Source organism: Cavia porcellus, unplaced genomic scaffold (genome assembly GCF_034190915.1).
Source record: "Cavia porcellus strain 051 isolate PalLab524CR breed Dunkin Hartley unplaced genomic scaffold, mCavPor4.1 scaffold_4, whole genome shotgun sequence".
Taxonomy (NCBI): Eukaryota; Metazoa; Chordata; class Mammalia; order Rodentia; family Caviidae; genus Cavia; species Cavia porcellus.
In genome coordinates, this window is record NW_026947487.1 from 41,754,948 (window position 1) to 41,770,565 (window position 15,618).

The 15,618-nt window shown below is 33.7% G+C and overlaps 1 protein-coding gene across 4 annotated transcripts in view; it reads right to left on the reverse strand.

Moving 5' to 3' along the window:
- The window catches only part of Uggt2 (UDP-glucose glycoprotein glucosyltransferase 2), a 194,240-nt gene that overhangs the window by 132,716 nt on the left and 45,906 nt on the right, over window positions 1–15,618 (reverse strand). For 3 of the 4 annotated variants that reach the window (XR_010046872.1, XM_063246946.1, XM_063246947.1), the window contains 4 exons: window positions 14,899–14,971; window positions 11,068–11,168; window positions 9,671–9,770; window positions 5,930–5,990 (listed from right to left, as the gene is read on the reverse strand). Coding sequence is in view for 3 of the 4 variants with exons in the window: in XM_063246946.1 (XP_063103016.1) it covers window positions 5,930–5,990; window positions 9,671–9,770; window positions 11,068–11,168; window positions 14,899–14,971 (335 nt within the window). In the remaining variant the exon portion in view is untranslated. Of the gene's footprint in view, window positions 1–5,929; window positions 5,991–9,670; window positions 9,771–11,067; window positions 11,169–12,836; window positions 14,876–14,898; window positions 14,972–15,618 lie in introns of those variants that run through there. The other variant, XM_063246948.1, reaches the window with a different exon arrangement.

The following is a 15,618-nucleotide window of genomic DNA, read 5'->3' on the forward strand; positions in this document are numbered from 1 at the left end:
CTGGAGTTTCACATGCCTCAATTATCTGTATGTCAAATTCTTTTTGCCGTGCTTGGTAAGTTTTCTGCTATTATTTTTGTGAACAAGTTTTTTTATAGTTTTTGTACTATCTCCTTGTTTTTCATTGATTTTGATCAATTTTATGTTATTCTTTTTTGCACCGTATAGCAACTGTTGATTTTTAAAGCTCACTGTGGTATGATGTTTTCAATTCTTCTGGGAATATGCCTAGAAGTGGAATAGCTGGAACAAATGGGACTTCCAATCCCAGCTTTTTGAGAAATTTCCAGACTGACCTCCACAATGGTTGCACCAGTCTACACTCCCATCAACAACAGTGCAAGAGAGTCCCTTTTTCCCCACAGCCCCTCCAGCATTTGTTGCTGGTAGTTTTCTTGATCTTGGCCATTCTTTCAGGAGTGAAATGGAATCTCAGTGTCATTTTAATTTGCATTTCTCTAATGAGTAATAATGATGAACATTTTTTCATGTATTTATTTGCCATTTGTATTTCATTTGAGAATTGTGTATTCATCTCAGATACCCATTTTTGGATTGGATCTTTGAATTTTGGGGGTATGATTTTTTAAATTCTTTATATGTTTTAGACAGAAGTCCTTTGTCTGAGGGACAGTTCACTAAGATTTTTTCCCAGTTTGTGGGTTTTCTTTTCACTATGCAGGAGATTTCTCTTGACATGCAGAAACTTTTTAATAAGAGGTGATCCCAGTTATTGATTCTGGGAAGGATTTCCCGTGTGGTTTGATTCCTGTTCATGAATTCTCTACCTATCCTTATGTCTTCAAGGTTTTTACCCAATTTGTCTTCCAGCAGATTTAGTGTTTCTGTTTTTATTCAGATCTTTGATCCAATTTTAGTACATGATGATAGGCATGGGTCTAGTTTTAGTTTTCGGCATATGGAGAGCCAGTTTTTCCAACACCATTTAATAAGGAGACTGTCGTTCTTCCAGTGAACATGTTTGGCCCCTTTATCAAAGATAAGATGGCTGAGTGTGTTTGTAGTTGTATCTTCTAATCTATTCCACTGATCTTTAGGTCTGTTTTTATTCCAGTACCATGTTGATTTTACTACAGTTGCTTTGTAGTATAACATCCAGTCAGGGATTGTGATGCCTCCTGCCTTGCCTTTGCTGCTTAGAACTTTGCTATTCTAGGTCTCTTCTGGTTCCAGATGAATTTGAAGAGTGATTTCTCTAGATCCATGATGTATGTTGATGGTATTTTTATTGGGATTGCATTGAATCTGTATAGCAGTTTTGGGAGAACAGCCATTTTCACAATATTTATTCTTCCTATCCATGAGCAAGGGATGTCTTTCCATTTTCTGAGATCCTCCTCAATTTCTTTTTTCAGTGCATTATAATTTCCCCTATATAGGTCTTTCACTTCTTTCATGAGAATAATTCCTAAATCTTTCAAGTTTTTGGTTGCTAGTAAAAAGGGTGTGGTTTCCCTTGTTTTTCTTTCTGTGATTTTGTTATTACTATATAGAAATGCTATTGATTTTTGAGTATTGATTTTGTATCCAGCTACATTGCTGAATTTATTTATTATATCTAAAAGTCTTTCAATGGAGTTTTGGGGGTCTGCTATGTAGAGTATCATGTCATCCGCAAATAACGATAATTTAACTTCTTATTTTCCTATCTTTGCCCCTTTTATTTCTCTCTCTTATCTAATTGCTTTGGCTAGTATTTCCAGTACTATATTAAATAGGAGTGGTGATAAGAGACATCCTTGTTTTGTGCCTCATTTCAAAGTAAAGGCCTTCAGCTTTTGGCTATTTAGTATGATACTGGCTGTTGGTTGTGTATACTTTCAATAGAACTTTTAATGTCCTGGATATCTAATTGAATGTGTTTCATGAATCTTGTTTCTTCTTATGTTGAGGATTCATGTTTTCCATAATTTTTCAAAGCTCATTTTTTAAAAAAATCTGTAATCTTCTCTAGATTCATTAATTATGCCTTCATTATGGCTATCATCTCTGATTTCATCTGAAAAATTATTTAAGAGTCTCATTAATTTGCTTTTTTACTTTTGTCATTACCACTTCTGATGGTCTAGGTGGTTGACTTTTGAAGTGTTTACCTCCTTGATTCCCGAGTTTGCCTTTGGTGAGCTGGAAGTTTGGATCTGCATTTTGCTTCTAGCGTCTTTTCATTTTTATTCTTTTTTTTAAAATTTCAATTCCTGTATTGATGTTTGTAGACTGTTTATGATAGATATTTTTATTGCTAGTGTAGACAGCCCTTAGGAAAAGACTACTTATCAGAGAGATCTTTCAGGTGTACTTGGCTTTTGATTCTGTTGCAAGATCCTACTCTTCAATTTAGTAAGGATGAAAAGCTACTATTTGGCCTAGGAACTGGTTCTCTGCCAATAGCCTACAGTATTGTTTATGACACTCAGGCAATGTCAGTCTTTGCATACAAAGATGAACAACTTATTAGAACAAGTATGTCACACTGGCTAAGGTAGTACAATGAATAGTAAGAATAGCATTAAACATACCCTAGAAAATGACAAACTGTGATCACTATTAATTTGCCACCTTTAACCATATGAACAGGATTTGTACCAGAAAATTGGTATAATACTTATCTCCTCAATATGACAATTTTATCCTCAGGAGAGAAAATTGAAAAGGAGAAACAGAAGAGAAAGGGATTAGAAGCAAAGTTGGAGGACAAAGGAAGATTATACAACATCTGGAGACTGGTGAAGCTCCCTAGCCTCCTGCTGACTTGACACTGCCTCACTCTGACACTTGGAGCCACTAGATGGAGCAAATGCCGTAGGTGTTCCTGAGCTGACTTCTGTTGGCCACTTTGCAAAATGTCTATAGGCCAGTCATTCTTTTTTGGTGTGTGTGTGTGTGTGTGTGTGTGTGTGTGTGTGTGTGTGTGTATGTCTAAAATCCAAGTAACTCACCAGCCACTGCAGTCCTCATCATCTACTGTTCTATTTCACTACTGTGTTTCCCTTTGGAGGCTTCTGGGCTTGCCAGCAGTCACCATGCTCCTGTAAGTCCAAGCTACTACTCCTATGCCTCAAGTTGGGGTAGAAGAGAAACCATTGCTTGCCACTCCCCTCTTCTGCATTGTGATCCCTCTCTTTGCTCTCACAGCTCTAATTCTACCTGGGCTGGGGTTTTAGCTCAGAGGCATAAGCACCTGCCTTGCAAGCAGGCGGTTCTGAGTTCGATCCCTGGTACCGATAAAAATGAAAAAGACAAAAAAAAAAAAAAATTCTCACTTCAGATCCTTGCTAGGTCCCAAAGACTCATTTCCCTTTCACTCTGCCTCACATTGCTATATTCCAACATTTGGATTCCAAATACTGGAAAAGCTGTTTCTCTGCAGCTCACCATTCTCCATCTTCTCAGAAGTCTTCTAGCTTTAGTTTTACACTTTTGTTTTGTTGATTTATGTTTCCAGGACTCTTGTACAGATACATTGGATTTCCTTTACCTGCCTTTTTATTAACAATTTTCTCTTGCATCCTTATTTGTGTTTTCTTCATTTCTTATTTAAATCTACTATGTCTTCTATGTTTTATATAACTTCAATTCACTCTTGTATCACTTGTAACTTTACTTTTTATTTCTGAAATAAAATGTCCACTCTCTATAACTCTGCTATGTTCTTTCAGCTGTGTTTTTACATCCTTTTGTTTGGGTGTCACCTGTATTCAGTGTCCAGTGTTAACCCAAGTTACTATTTTTCTCAGCCTGTGTTGCTTCTCAGCTAAAGCCATTTTCAAGGTTTTTCTCAGTGTATATCTGAATCTTGTATGACAGTTTTCCTCTTCTTAAAGCTTTCTTTAATCTACTGATTAGTTTTGCTACTTTCCTCTTTGTGTAGCTGAATCTTTAAATTGATACAGTGGTTTTACCTGTTTGATTAATCATATATAAATTAATTAAACTTTCTTGAAATACACATTCTCAGGGGAGAACATTTTGGGGCACAAAGGGAAAATCTTTCTATAGTTTTTTGTTTGAAGTTTCCTTACAATGACCCAAGTTTTAACTTGGATCACTTAATGCAGCTATACCCTACTATATTCTCAAGTATCAGCTTGGTTCAGGGGCTTTGATCACCAGTCACTTTTTTTCCTTACTTTGCCACTAGGGGACATATGCCTTGCCTTATCTTTCAAATGCCTCCTTTGAAATGATTCCATATGGATGCTTTAGTTGTTCCAGTTATCTTTTTTATTCCCAAAGTATTTCTTCTTAAATGTCATGAAGTTCTCCAGCCTTTGGACCCAAAATATGACACAGAAGAAAGCTCTTAAGAACAAGGAATGTCTACTTTGGACTGTTAAATGATTATAGAAAAAAATAATCTCAATTATATAAAGCCACCAACACTGTGGTATTCCTTCTTCATCCTCCTTTCCCATACTCTCTTTCTTCTTATTGCAAATAGCATTATAAAAACAAACACAGACAGGTTCAAATATAGCTTAGCAGCACAAGTGCCTGCCTGGCAAGTATGAGGTTGTGAGTTTGATCTCTAGTACCAAAAAACAAAACATAACAAACCAAAAAACAAAACAAACTTAGCAATTCTTGTAAGAAAATAATTCATTCTGTTTGAAGCCTGGTTGGTAGGCTGTTAGGAAAATTTAAAAAATGAGCAATGACATGATTCTCAGTTTTAAAAGTGATGTATGAAGTGATCAATGAAGCAAAGAATGCTCCAGGTAAGCCAAAGGATGGTGGACCATATCTAATATTTCCGATCTCTTGCAAGATGAGATAAGAGAACTGCAAACCTGAGCATTAGCCTGGGTGATTTAGTGAAATCTGTCTCAAATTTTTTTTTAAGAAAAGCTGGGCTACAGAGATGTACTTAGTGCAAATGCCCTAGGTTCAATTGTTAGTACCTTAAAAGAATGCCTCAGGTAGAGGCAAACAATGTCTCTACCTGTTGATAGTCACAATATAGCTACGAAGATAGTTTACTCTGTCCCAGTGTGGCATGTACTGTTCACTGGCTAACCCACCATGAAATGTACTCTACTTCTCTGCTTACCACAGCTGCTAGAAAAACAAACACTAGCTTTTCCAGCCTTCCCTGCAGCGAGGGATGGTCACATGACAAAAATCTGGCTAAGGAGATGGACGCTGAAGATTGTTAATGTTCTAGGAAGGCTTTAGTAAGTGGAATGTGGTTATTACATTGTTCTTGCTTTTTTAAGCTCTGAATACAGATGAAAAGGCAGGAGCCACAGTTGCAACCATAAATGAAAGGTTAAGGTGTTTTCATGAGTTCCCTGACATTGTGCAGTAATAGAATCAGAATGTCCACAGACATCTTTTTGAGACTTCATTTGACATCAGAAAAATAAACTACGTGTTTAGGGACTTGTCAGTTTGGTCTATTTTTTAAAGTTGATTAAGTTCTCTGAAAGACAACCAGGCTATTGCTACTATAAGCACTTTGCAGGTATTAATACAAGACCATTTATCATTTGGGATCTAAAGATAACTTAAGAGACTACTTAACAGAATCGTATCAAACTATTGATCAATTGTGTCCTAACTGCTACACTATTCTGATAATGTTCCAATGTCTTAGCACTGACTAAATTCTCATAAGCATTTAGGCAAAACCAGTTATCAAAAAGAGTAATTGACTTTATCCTGCAAAGAAAATTATACTACAGGGCAGAAACTCTAGAGCACAGAGTGAAACAAATAGGAAATAAGTCATTTGGCTAGAATCATACAATATGTGCTGTACATACCTTACACAGAGTGGACAATATAAAAATACAAAAATGTGAGCTGTTTTAATAATCTAAAAATCACAAGTTAACATTTTATTTTAAATTAAAGATCCAAAATGTGAAAATCTAAGACAAAAATTTTTTCAAAAGGATTTCCAACAAACCTTTTGATTTTCCTGTATTTCTTTCCTCATCTGTTGATTTACAGCAACTCTGGTCAGAGACCTGGGAAAATAAATACCTATATAATTCATCTTTCCTTAAATGTTTGGGCTTAGTCTAATACTCAATAAATTATAATACTCTAGAACATACTAAAAACTGTAAATGCTTCAAGAGTAAAAAGCATACATTTCTATCTAGTCTAATTTGGCAACGATATGATGGTTTTTATATGAAACAGTATAGTATCTGACTCAGGTAAAATGAAGATGCAAAATTTCACATTTTCACTGTATGCACTAAGTATTGATATAGATTGTTTATTACTACTAGACCCCTGTGTTATGATTGGCCTCATATACAAATAACCTGGGTTATGACTGGAATTTTAGGTTTACCTTATGACCAAAGTATTGAATTATGACCTGAATGCTGGCATTGTGGAGAAATATAGAGTGGTGTTCTTATGACCTACCTCACTAATAGGTACAGTATGTCAAAATCTGTTATCTTAACAATCATATGGAGAAAAGATTTGTTTAAGGAAGCTAGTGTTACTGAAATTAGTTAGTCACAGCCAGCAGTGTTAGATGAAAGGTTATTAGTGTGGGTAAACAGGCAGATGGCCCATTATAGTTTGAGTCTGTAATTCATGAAAAATCTAGGGTTGTAACTGCAGATCCTGTAAAGGATAGTTATTAGTGAGTGAACATGGTGAAACATTTCATGCTAGTAATGGGCAGTTTCACAATTTTAAAGTGAGAACTAGGGTTCATGGTGTAATTTAGGCAGGTGAAGCAGCCGGTGCTGCTAAAAAGGCTTGAAACCATGACACAGAAAAACTGGCTATTGCTCTCATCAAGTTTTCCACTGTGATGAAACTGGCCTTTTCTGGAAGAAAATGCCCAGGAGAACTTATACTACCCAGGAAGAGAAGCAAGCTATGAAGGGCAGGCTAACTTTCCTGCTATGTGCCAATATGAATGGTGACCTCAAGATCAAGCCTCTTTATCACCCTGAGATCCCTAGTGTACAGAAAACATAAAATCATGAAGAAAAGGGTGGGAGTCATGTGAAGATCTAATGCAAAAGTCTGGATAATAAAAATACTTTGTCTTGAATGGATCAGGGAGGCTTTCTGTCCTACAGTTAAGAAAGGACAAAGGTTTACCAGTCAAGGCCTTCTTCATCATGGACAATGCTCCTGCTCACTCATGAGGTTTGAGAGAACTGGCTGAAGAATTCCCACGGCTCTCAGTCAAGTTCCTCCCACCTAATACAGCTCCTCTACAGCAGCCTAAGGACCAGCAGGTTACAGCTAACTTTAAGAAGCTATACACCACAGAACTCTTCCTAAAGTGCTTTCAGATGGTCTCAGATACAGACGTAACTCTTTCAGAGTTCTGGAGGGAACATTACAAAGTCCTTTCTTATGTAGATTTAACTGAGAAATCCTGAACACTGTCTCTCTAGGGACACCGAGATCTGCCAGGAAGAAAATGTGGCCTAAAATTATACAGGAGAGACTCTGAAGGCTGTGTAGAGGCCCTGAGGTTGGTGACACTGTCACCACAGCAGTCCACACACTTCCGGGCAGACAGTGGTAGTGCTGAGGAACTGGGGGAGGAACACTCAGAGGAACTGTGTACAGAGGAGCTCCAGCAACTTCTGGCTGAGCAACAGAGAATGGCAGCAGAGGACCTTTCTGAAGGAGAGTGGGTATCAGCCGTCAGGGCAGCAAAGTTCTTCTGAAGTAAAGGACATCCTGAAAAAATGGAGAGCCTCAAACATCTAGAGAAGACCCACCCAGACAGACAAGAAGACAAATGCTGCACTGACTTGCTTAATAACAATGTCATGTCATACTACACAACAGTATTTTAAAAAAGACAGAAAGAGACAACCTTAGACCAGTTTTTAGTTCTGAAAAGGTTGAGATCCAGTGAACCAGAAGCAGGCCCTGGTGGGCCATTGATTCTCCCAAGGAAAGAACATCAGAGAGCCAGATACCTGCTGTTCTTATGGACAGGAACTCTCCTTCCAGATAGTAACTATGTTCCATTTCATTTTTCCTCCTGCATCCCAAAAATGTCAACTTGAATGCTGAGTACAGTATGAATTTGTTCTTTCTGGTAAACTATGCACATTTTATAACTTTTTGGTGAATACACTAGTAAAATTGTTGATGTTTCTGGGAAATCATGCACCTTATACACTTTTATTTTATTATGAAAAGGTTAGCTAAGGGGTGCTTTGGAAGATCTGAAACACATCATGGGATTTCCCTTATGGGAAAAAGTCTTGACTTACAACCAACTTAAGCTACAAGCAGCCTTCACAAAATTAATTGAGTTTGTAAGTTAAGCGTCTACTGTACTATTTTTGAAAACATGTGACCGAAAAAAATTATCCCATGTTGCTTTGCCCATACACGGACATTTTGTATGAAATTACCAATGTAATCCTATGCCTATGTGTGAACGCAAATAGGCAACTTTCAAAATATTTGTATGTAAAGAACTCTGGTTAATCTGGTATCTTAACAAGGTACATCAGTTCTAAAATACAGACAATGAAGTAATCCTTTAGTATACATAGAGGATTTGGTCCAAATCCCCACATAGGTACCAAAATGCATGGGCTTTCAAATCCCTTATAATATTAATTAGCTCCACTTCAAAAAAAAATAAAAAGACACTTGTTGGAGCTGAAGATGTACTGCTTAACCTTTCAAAGGCAAAGAAAATCTGGACTGATAATTCTATAATATGCACTGTGAATATATGAACAATACTGTGTCTTGAGACAAAGAGAGGCCTAGCAATCACTCAATGCTTAACAATTTATGCTGGCAGCACAGGTCCTCTTCAATGACTCTTAAAACAAACTGTTGTGTTTGCATTTGTGATTTGTCAAATGTATCTTTCCAATACTAGCTAACTTACTTTATATTTTACACAGTGCTTATGATCTGATATTGTCATTTCTAAGTAGAACACAAATCCATTAAAGTCATGTTATTTTTATAAACTCTCTTAAAATCTGAAATGTTTATATTGGTCATTTTAGATATGCAACTAAATTACTGAAATGGAAGATGTGTTTAATATAAATATTTTCTGGATACAGAAAATGGATACAGATGTCCTGATTGTATTCCAAAACAAGAAAGTATTTCACAAAATATTTTGTATAGTTAAGACATTACTTATTTTTTCAAAATATAAATATAAAAGACAAAAACCATGATTTGGTAGTAGTTTGAGTATAGATATTGTATTTAGAATACTTTTCATTACTTTCCATAAAGGAAAGAGAAAAATACTCCCTTATTATTTATTGCTTAAACAAAAATTTCTTTGATATCTGACTTAAAAAACTATTTTATAAAATACCTTTCCATTACATTACCCTCTAATTCAATAATTCTGTTTTGTTGTGTGTACAAGACAATACTTTGCTCTAATTAAAAAAAAAAAAAAAACAGGGGCTGGGGATTTAGCTCAGCGGCATAAGTGCCTGCCTTGCAAGCAGGTAGTTGTGAGTTCGATGCCTGGTACCGATAAAAATGAAAAAGACAAAAAAAAAAAAAAAAAACCCAGGATGATGAAATGTTCAAATTTCAAAAAAGGTATATACAGAATTAGCATCATTACAATAAATGAAATCAGCTTTTATATAATTTATTTAATGGAAAAAATTCCAGCTATAACTAAACCAGTAAGCTTTAAGCTTTAACATACCTGGCTTTTATGGGGAAGTTCTGGGAAATGTCTTTCATTAATTTTATGGCATCATAAACTGGAGTGGTCATTATTTGAGAAGCTGCTTGAAAACTAAGATCTAGAAGAAAAAAGCCTGTTAGATCCTTATAGATATTTTATGCAATTTAAATATTTTATTCAAGTCCTTGTTACCACATATCCATACATATAAACATATCAACATTCTCAAATTTAGCATTTTTAAAAACTTTAAACGGAATGCTCTCACTTATGTTTAATTTAGAAGACCTTTTGATACACAATTATCACATAACACATATTCTTCAGTTGTTTTAAAAACAGAAATCAACGAGCAATTCCCTACAGATGAGGGAAGTTGCAGAAAAATGTGGAACATTACAGTTTAAGTGAATGAACTGCACAGCATATGAATAATGTCTCAATAATGCTACTGTATCAAAGAAGGTTGATGGAAGATGTCCTAAGAGTTATGGGTTATGCAGGAAAATGACATGTGCCTGTGTGGTCACATTATTTGAAAAATAATTTCAAATAACAAAGAAGGAAAATTATAAATAGAAGAGGACTTACAGTTCAATCCAAACAACATTTTGTTCACAAAATATTGTCTTGCAGGCCTTCATTCCAGAAGCTGTGATGTTCACTCACTAATGTTTTCATCAAAAATTTACCAGTGAAACATGCTACAATGGTTTATATCTAGCTGTCTTCCTAAAGTCTCATGTGTTCACAGTAGGGCTTTTAGGAGGTGACTGGATTATGCAGGCATAGTAATCATCAGTAGATTAGTCCACTGATGAATTTACAGCTAACTGTGTTATGCAGCCTGGGAGGAGAGAGCTCACTGAGGGTAGCCTGGAAGGATCAATCTCTCCCCTGGTGCTCCTCCCTTCACATCCTGTTTTCCTGAAGCCATGTCCCTCTACCATGCCATTTTGGCCTGGAGGCAGCCAACTACAGATTGAAACCTTACAGACTGTAAGCCACTATCAACCTCTCCTTTAAATTGCAGGTGTCAGGTAGACTGTCTCAGCAACAAGGTGAATAAGGCATATGCAATGGTCTAACCAGATCAAGATTTAAAAAAGAAAACTAAGTTTTACTTGTGATTTATCTTAATAATCAGAATTTTAAACCATATTACACTTCCCTGAAGTATGATTTAACACTTGAAACTAACCTCTAAGATGAATCACTATAAAATTATAAAATATCAAACTGTATAATTTTAATCTAAGATTTGCTATTTTAAAACAAAATAATATAATTTACATTATCCACATTATTTAAAATTATTGTCTATAAAATAATTTGTAGTATACTTTATAAACATATTTAATAAAATAAGTATCAAATACCGAAATGCTATATTAAAAAAGCTTGAAATACTATACCTTGTAACTCCCAGACTTTCAAAGGCATCATTTCTTTATTACTCTCAATCAGGTATTTTTGGAATACTGTCAGATTATCTCTAAGTTCTGAATGTAATTCTCTGCATCAGAATATTAAGTAACATTAGTTATTACCTACCATAAATTGTTTATAAGCAGTATACTTGTGAAATTAATTTTTCCAAATAATTAAGATACAAATAATCATTCATCATTAAAATAACAAAACTTGATAGCTATCTGCATAAAATTTAAAAACAATGAAGAATACATATCTGTAAATCTCCTTTTTAAAATCAGTGAAACAAAAATATAGAGGCATATTGCATTTCTCAACATTACCCCTAGGAGATGAAAGAATGAGGTGAGCATTATCAGTTTTTATGTTACATGTTGTTTGCATACTTTAAAAAGTTGCAAATACTGATTGCCTTTCTAATTTAAAATAAAAATAATTTTATAAGGAAATGTTATATAATCTTCACTTGGTTTTAGCTAGAAGGCTAAGAAGAATCTTATACAATCTTTAAGTTTGTTTTATTTCTGAAAAGTTCCAACTTAGGTTATTATAAAAAAAATAAAGATAATTGTGCTTGGTATTAAACATACCTAACATTTTTTAGAGAACATCAAATACTAATAACATAATAGAATGTTACCTTACATCATATAAATCTTTCCTTTATTTCTCAAGATGGTTAGACATGTCTTTCCATATTTAAATAATTTATTTTTGAAGATAAATGATTTATAAAATACATTGTGAAGTACAATTTAAAACATATTTTAAACAGTCAATGGAAGTTAAAAAGTCTAAAAATGAAATGAAAAGGGCCTGGGATTTAGCTCAGCAGCATAAGTATCTGCCTGGCAAGCATAAGGTCATGAGTTCAATCTCCGGTACCAAAAACAAAACAAAACCAAAAAAGAAAAATTCACTAGGAATTAAATCAACCCTTCCCTTCAGCTTTCAACATTTTATGTTACAGAAAAATACATATAAAAGAGCTATTATGTTTTTTAAATTCAAAAATAATCATTTTCACTGCTTAAAAAGTTTTATAAAGCTAAGGCGACATGTATTATTTATAAAACACTTCAAACCAAAGGATTTTTTTTTTTCTTTTTGAGACAGGGTCTCGCTGTGCAGTTCAGGCTGGCCTTGAGCTCACTTTGTAGCGTAAGCTCATCTCGAACTCACAACAATCCTCCTGCCTCAGCCTCTCGAGTGCTGGGATTACAGGCGTGAGCCACCACGTCCGACTCAAACCAGAGGATTTTAAATGGCAATCAACTGAGTTACTGTGGAAGGTCAGTGTATTTACTCTTACAAAACCACCCAGAGTTCCAAAGCATGCAATTTATTCCCATAAGAAGTTATGCTAAAAAAAAGAGAAGGAATTACGCAACCCAAGATGTTGAAACACACATGACTATATCATAAATATGTATTGTTAGTCACCATCTACTTTACTTAGATTAACCCTCTTTGTAAAATGCATTAACTTTCTAAGGCTAGACATTAGCACAGTACTTAAGCAATATACTTCAAAAATATGCCTCATCTATTTAAGCTAGCACAGTCTCTAGTTACTCAACAGAAACAACCTTCGTGTCCAAGTACTGATAATATTAAATAAAAATTAAAGGTGTTAATAAAAAATCCCTTTAATTTTGTTCACATCAAGGAATTTCTCTTTTTGTAAATAAGGGAAAGCATACACAAAACAACCCCCCCCCCCATTCATCAGTATTCAGAGAAGACTCACCATATTATTCCTTTTCTTCACTCAGTATAGCAGAAAGAAAGAGGAAACAGCTTTAATCTTTGAAAGGTTATTTATGTGAGTATACAAAATGAACACCATATATTAAAAAGGTTTTAATAGGGAAATTTGTGGCAAAGAAACTGAGAGAAAATTTCCTCTTTGGGGGTGGGGGACAAATTTCTTTAGATTTAAAAACCCAGTATTACCTGTGATTTTTACAACCCATAAACCTACAAAGTTTTAGATACTATAAAGTTTTGTTTTTCATTTTCTACTAGAAGTAACTTTTAACTTTTTCAATCATGTTTTGTCAAAATACTATGTCAAATTTTTCAAATTAAAACTTATTTTAATTTATCTGATATTTTATGAATGTCAGAAGTATTAAAAGTACCTTTAAAATAAATCAGTATATTAAAATATCATTTTCCACAGCTCTCAAGATGAATTTATAAATAGAAAAAAAATCAATGCAGTTCAAAACAATCAGTACCAGTTAATATTACTATTAGAATATGTGTTTTAAAAAATATTATTTTTTACCTCTTTTAGTTTTTTTTCCTCAAAGGAAATTTAATTCACACGTTATTTTGTTTATGGCATTAAGAAATTATTTTAGTAAGTGATAAGTTGATAATTATAACTATCTTTTATAGATTTTTAACAAACATTTTTATATAAAGTGCCACAGACTGTTAGGAACAGTTTATGATGAAATTATTAACTTACATTTTTATTTTCTTCAAATTTAAAAGCTTCCTAAACAAATATTCATTATGCAGCTAATTACCTATTATGTGAACAGCATTATTACTTTTAAATAGGAAAATTGTAATTTATACTTGGATGCCACATACTGTGAATGAAGAACAACATCAAAAATGTTGTAAGGCTAAAACTTACTTGGCAATTTACTTGCTGGTTTATGCCACTATCTCGGATTTTCAATATTTAGTTAATTCTATCAATGTTGAGCCTTTACTGATGGAAAAATTATTTTTTTCTGGGTGAAAGGAAACACACATTTTACAGTGACCTTATGACAGGAAATTAAAATTTTAAATTTCTATTTTTCTAGTTGTCCAAGGATGCTGCTCAGCATTAAAATGAAATTTCAGCTCTCAATTTAGTATGTTGTATCTAATTAATGAATAAATTTCCTTTAAGACTAATTTGATAACAATCATCAGTAAAATAATTCAACATATAGCAAAAAGGTCACAATTTTAAAATTATAAAGAGTTGTTACAAATTAGCAAAGAGGTGAACAGTAACAAAAATGAGCAAAGGCAGGAAAAAGTAATTTACTTAGGAAGAAACTCAAAAGTCAATAAACATTTAAAAAAATCTTGATTCTTGCCATATTAAACTGCCATAGTTGACTATGTCCCCAGTCTAGTGAAGTAAGTACACAAATTCAAACAAAAAAGAAACAGCATTTCACCTATTACATGAATAAAAATTTAGATATAGTACCAGTGGTTAATAAAGCTGTGGGAAATGAACACATTCACAAACCGAGATGAATGTATGAACTTCCACAATTTAATGAGGGAAATTTAGAATATGCATTAATAAGTTCAAGTTGATTTATCAATATTTTTCTCAGAATTTGTGTTAATAAAAATCTAATACAAACTAGTATACAAAAATATTTGATAAAATAGTACAGAAGTAAACTCAAGCTCTGTTCTATGAGATTTTTCCCAATGATGGAATATCCCACAAGATATGAAAAAAGCAGTTACATGATGTAATTTCACTGTGTAAAACATATACTATGTGTGAACTTATTTGTAGCTGTAAAAATATGCACAGAAAGATATATGCCAACATGTCATAAAAGCAACAGTTGTGTAGTCATTTTTAAAGTTGTTTCTACTTTTTTTGGTTTTCCTAGCTTTCTGAAACTAGCTATTTTTATAGTAAATATTTCTAATAAATAATTTATATTTACTTATTTACAAAAAACACATATAAAAACAACATGTGCCAATATATGAAATTAATCCCTTTAAGAACAAAAGGGTATAATACCAATTTCATCTCAATTTAGACTTACTTTAGTTTCCTAAAGAGAAATCCTTGAACTTCATCTGCTTCAATCTCATTTTCCATAGAAGTATTAGTTACAGCTACATTTGGAAATAAAAACAAAATTTGAAAAAATGTTTTCAGACCAAGAAAAGAACACGTAGTCAAAAATTAGTACTAACAATGGAATAAAATCCCATTTTTTTTTACCTTGCTTTTCTTTATGCATGTGTACAGACTTAGATTCTTGAATGTGCTATCACTTTTTAAATGGACTTGGGTTAACAAATATTTAGCAGTGAATGTTTTATGGATTATTTCATAATCACATTCTATCTTACAACTCGAAATAGTAAGACAGATAAGTGCCTACAGATGCTAGATTTAGCTTTTAAGTCTGGCAGGAGATACAAACCTTAATAAACACAAATTCTTACATTTCCAAGGCCCTTAAAAATAAGGTATCTTTGAAAAGACAACAAAACTCATGGACTCAAAGATAAAAGATATAATACTTTGGTGACATTTCTCTTCTCCCTTAACAGATACCTATACTGTGTGGAAGCTGGACTACAGGAAAGATGCTTAGGATTATAAAAATTGAGGCCTTTTACAGCATGAAGTTGTTCTTCACCAGAGCTTGTCAGAGCTCTGTAATTATGCTTCCCCCTTGTGAAGCTCTCAATCTCTAGGACTGAAAGTAAAGATCCTGGACGTTTTCATCTAGTCTTCCTTTGCCTTCTATTCA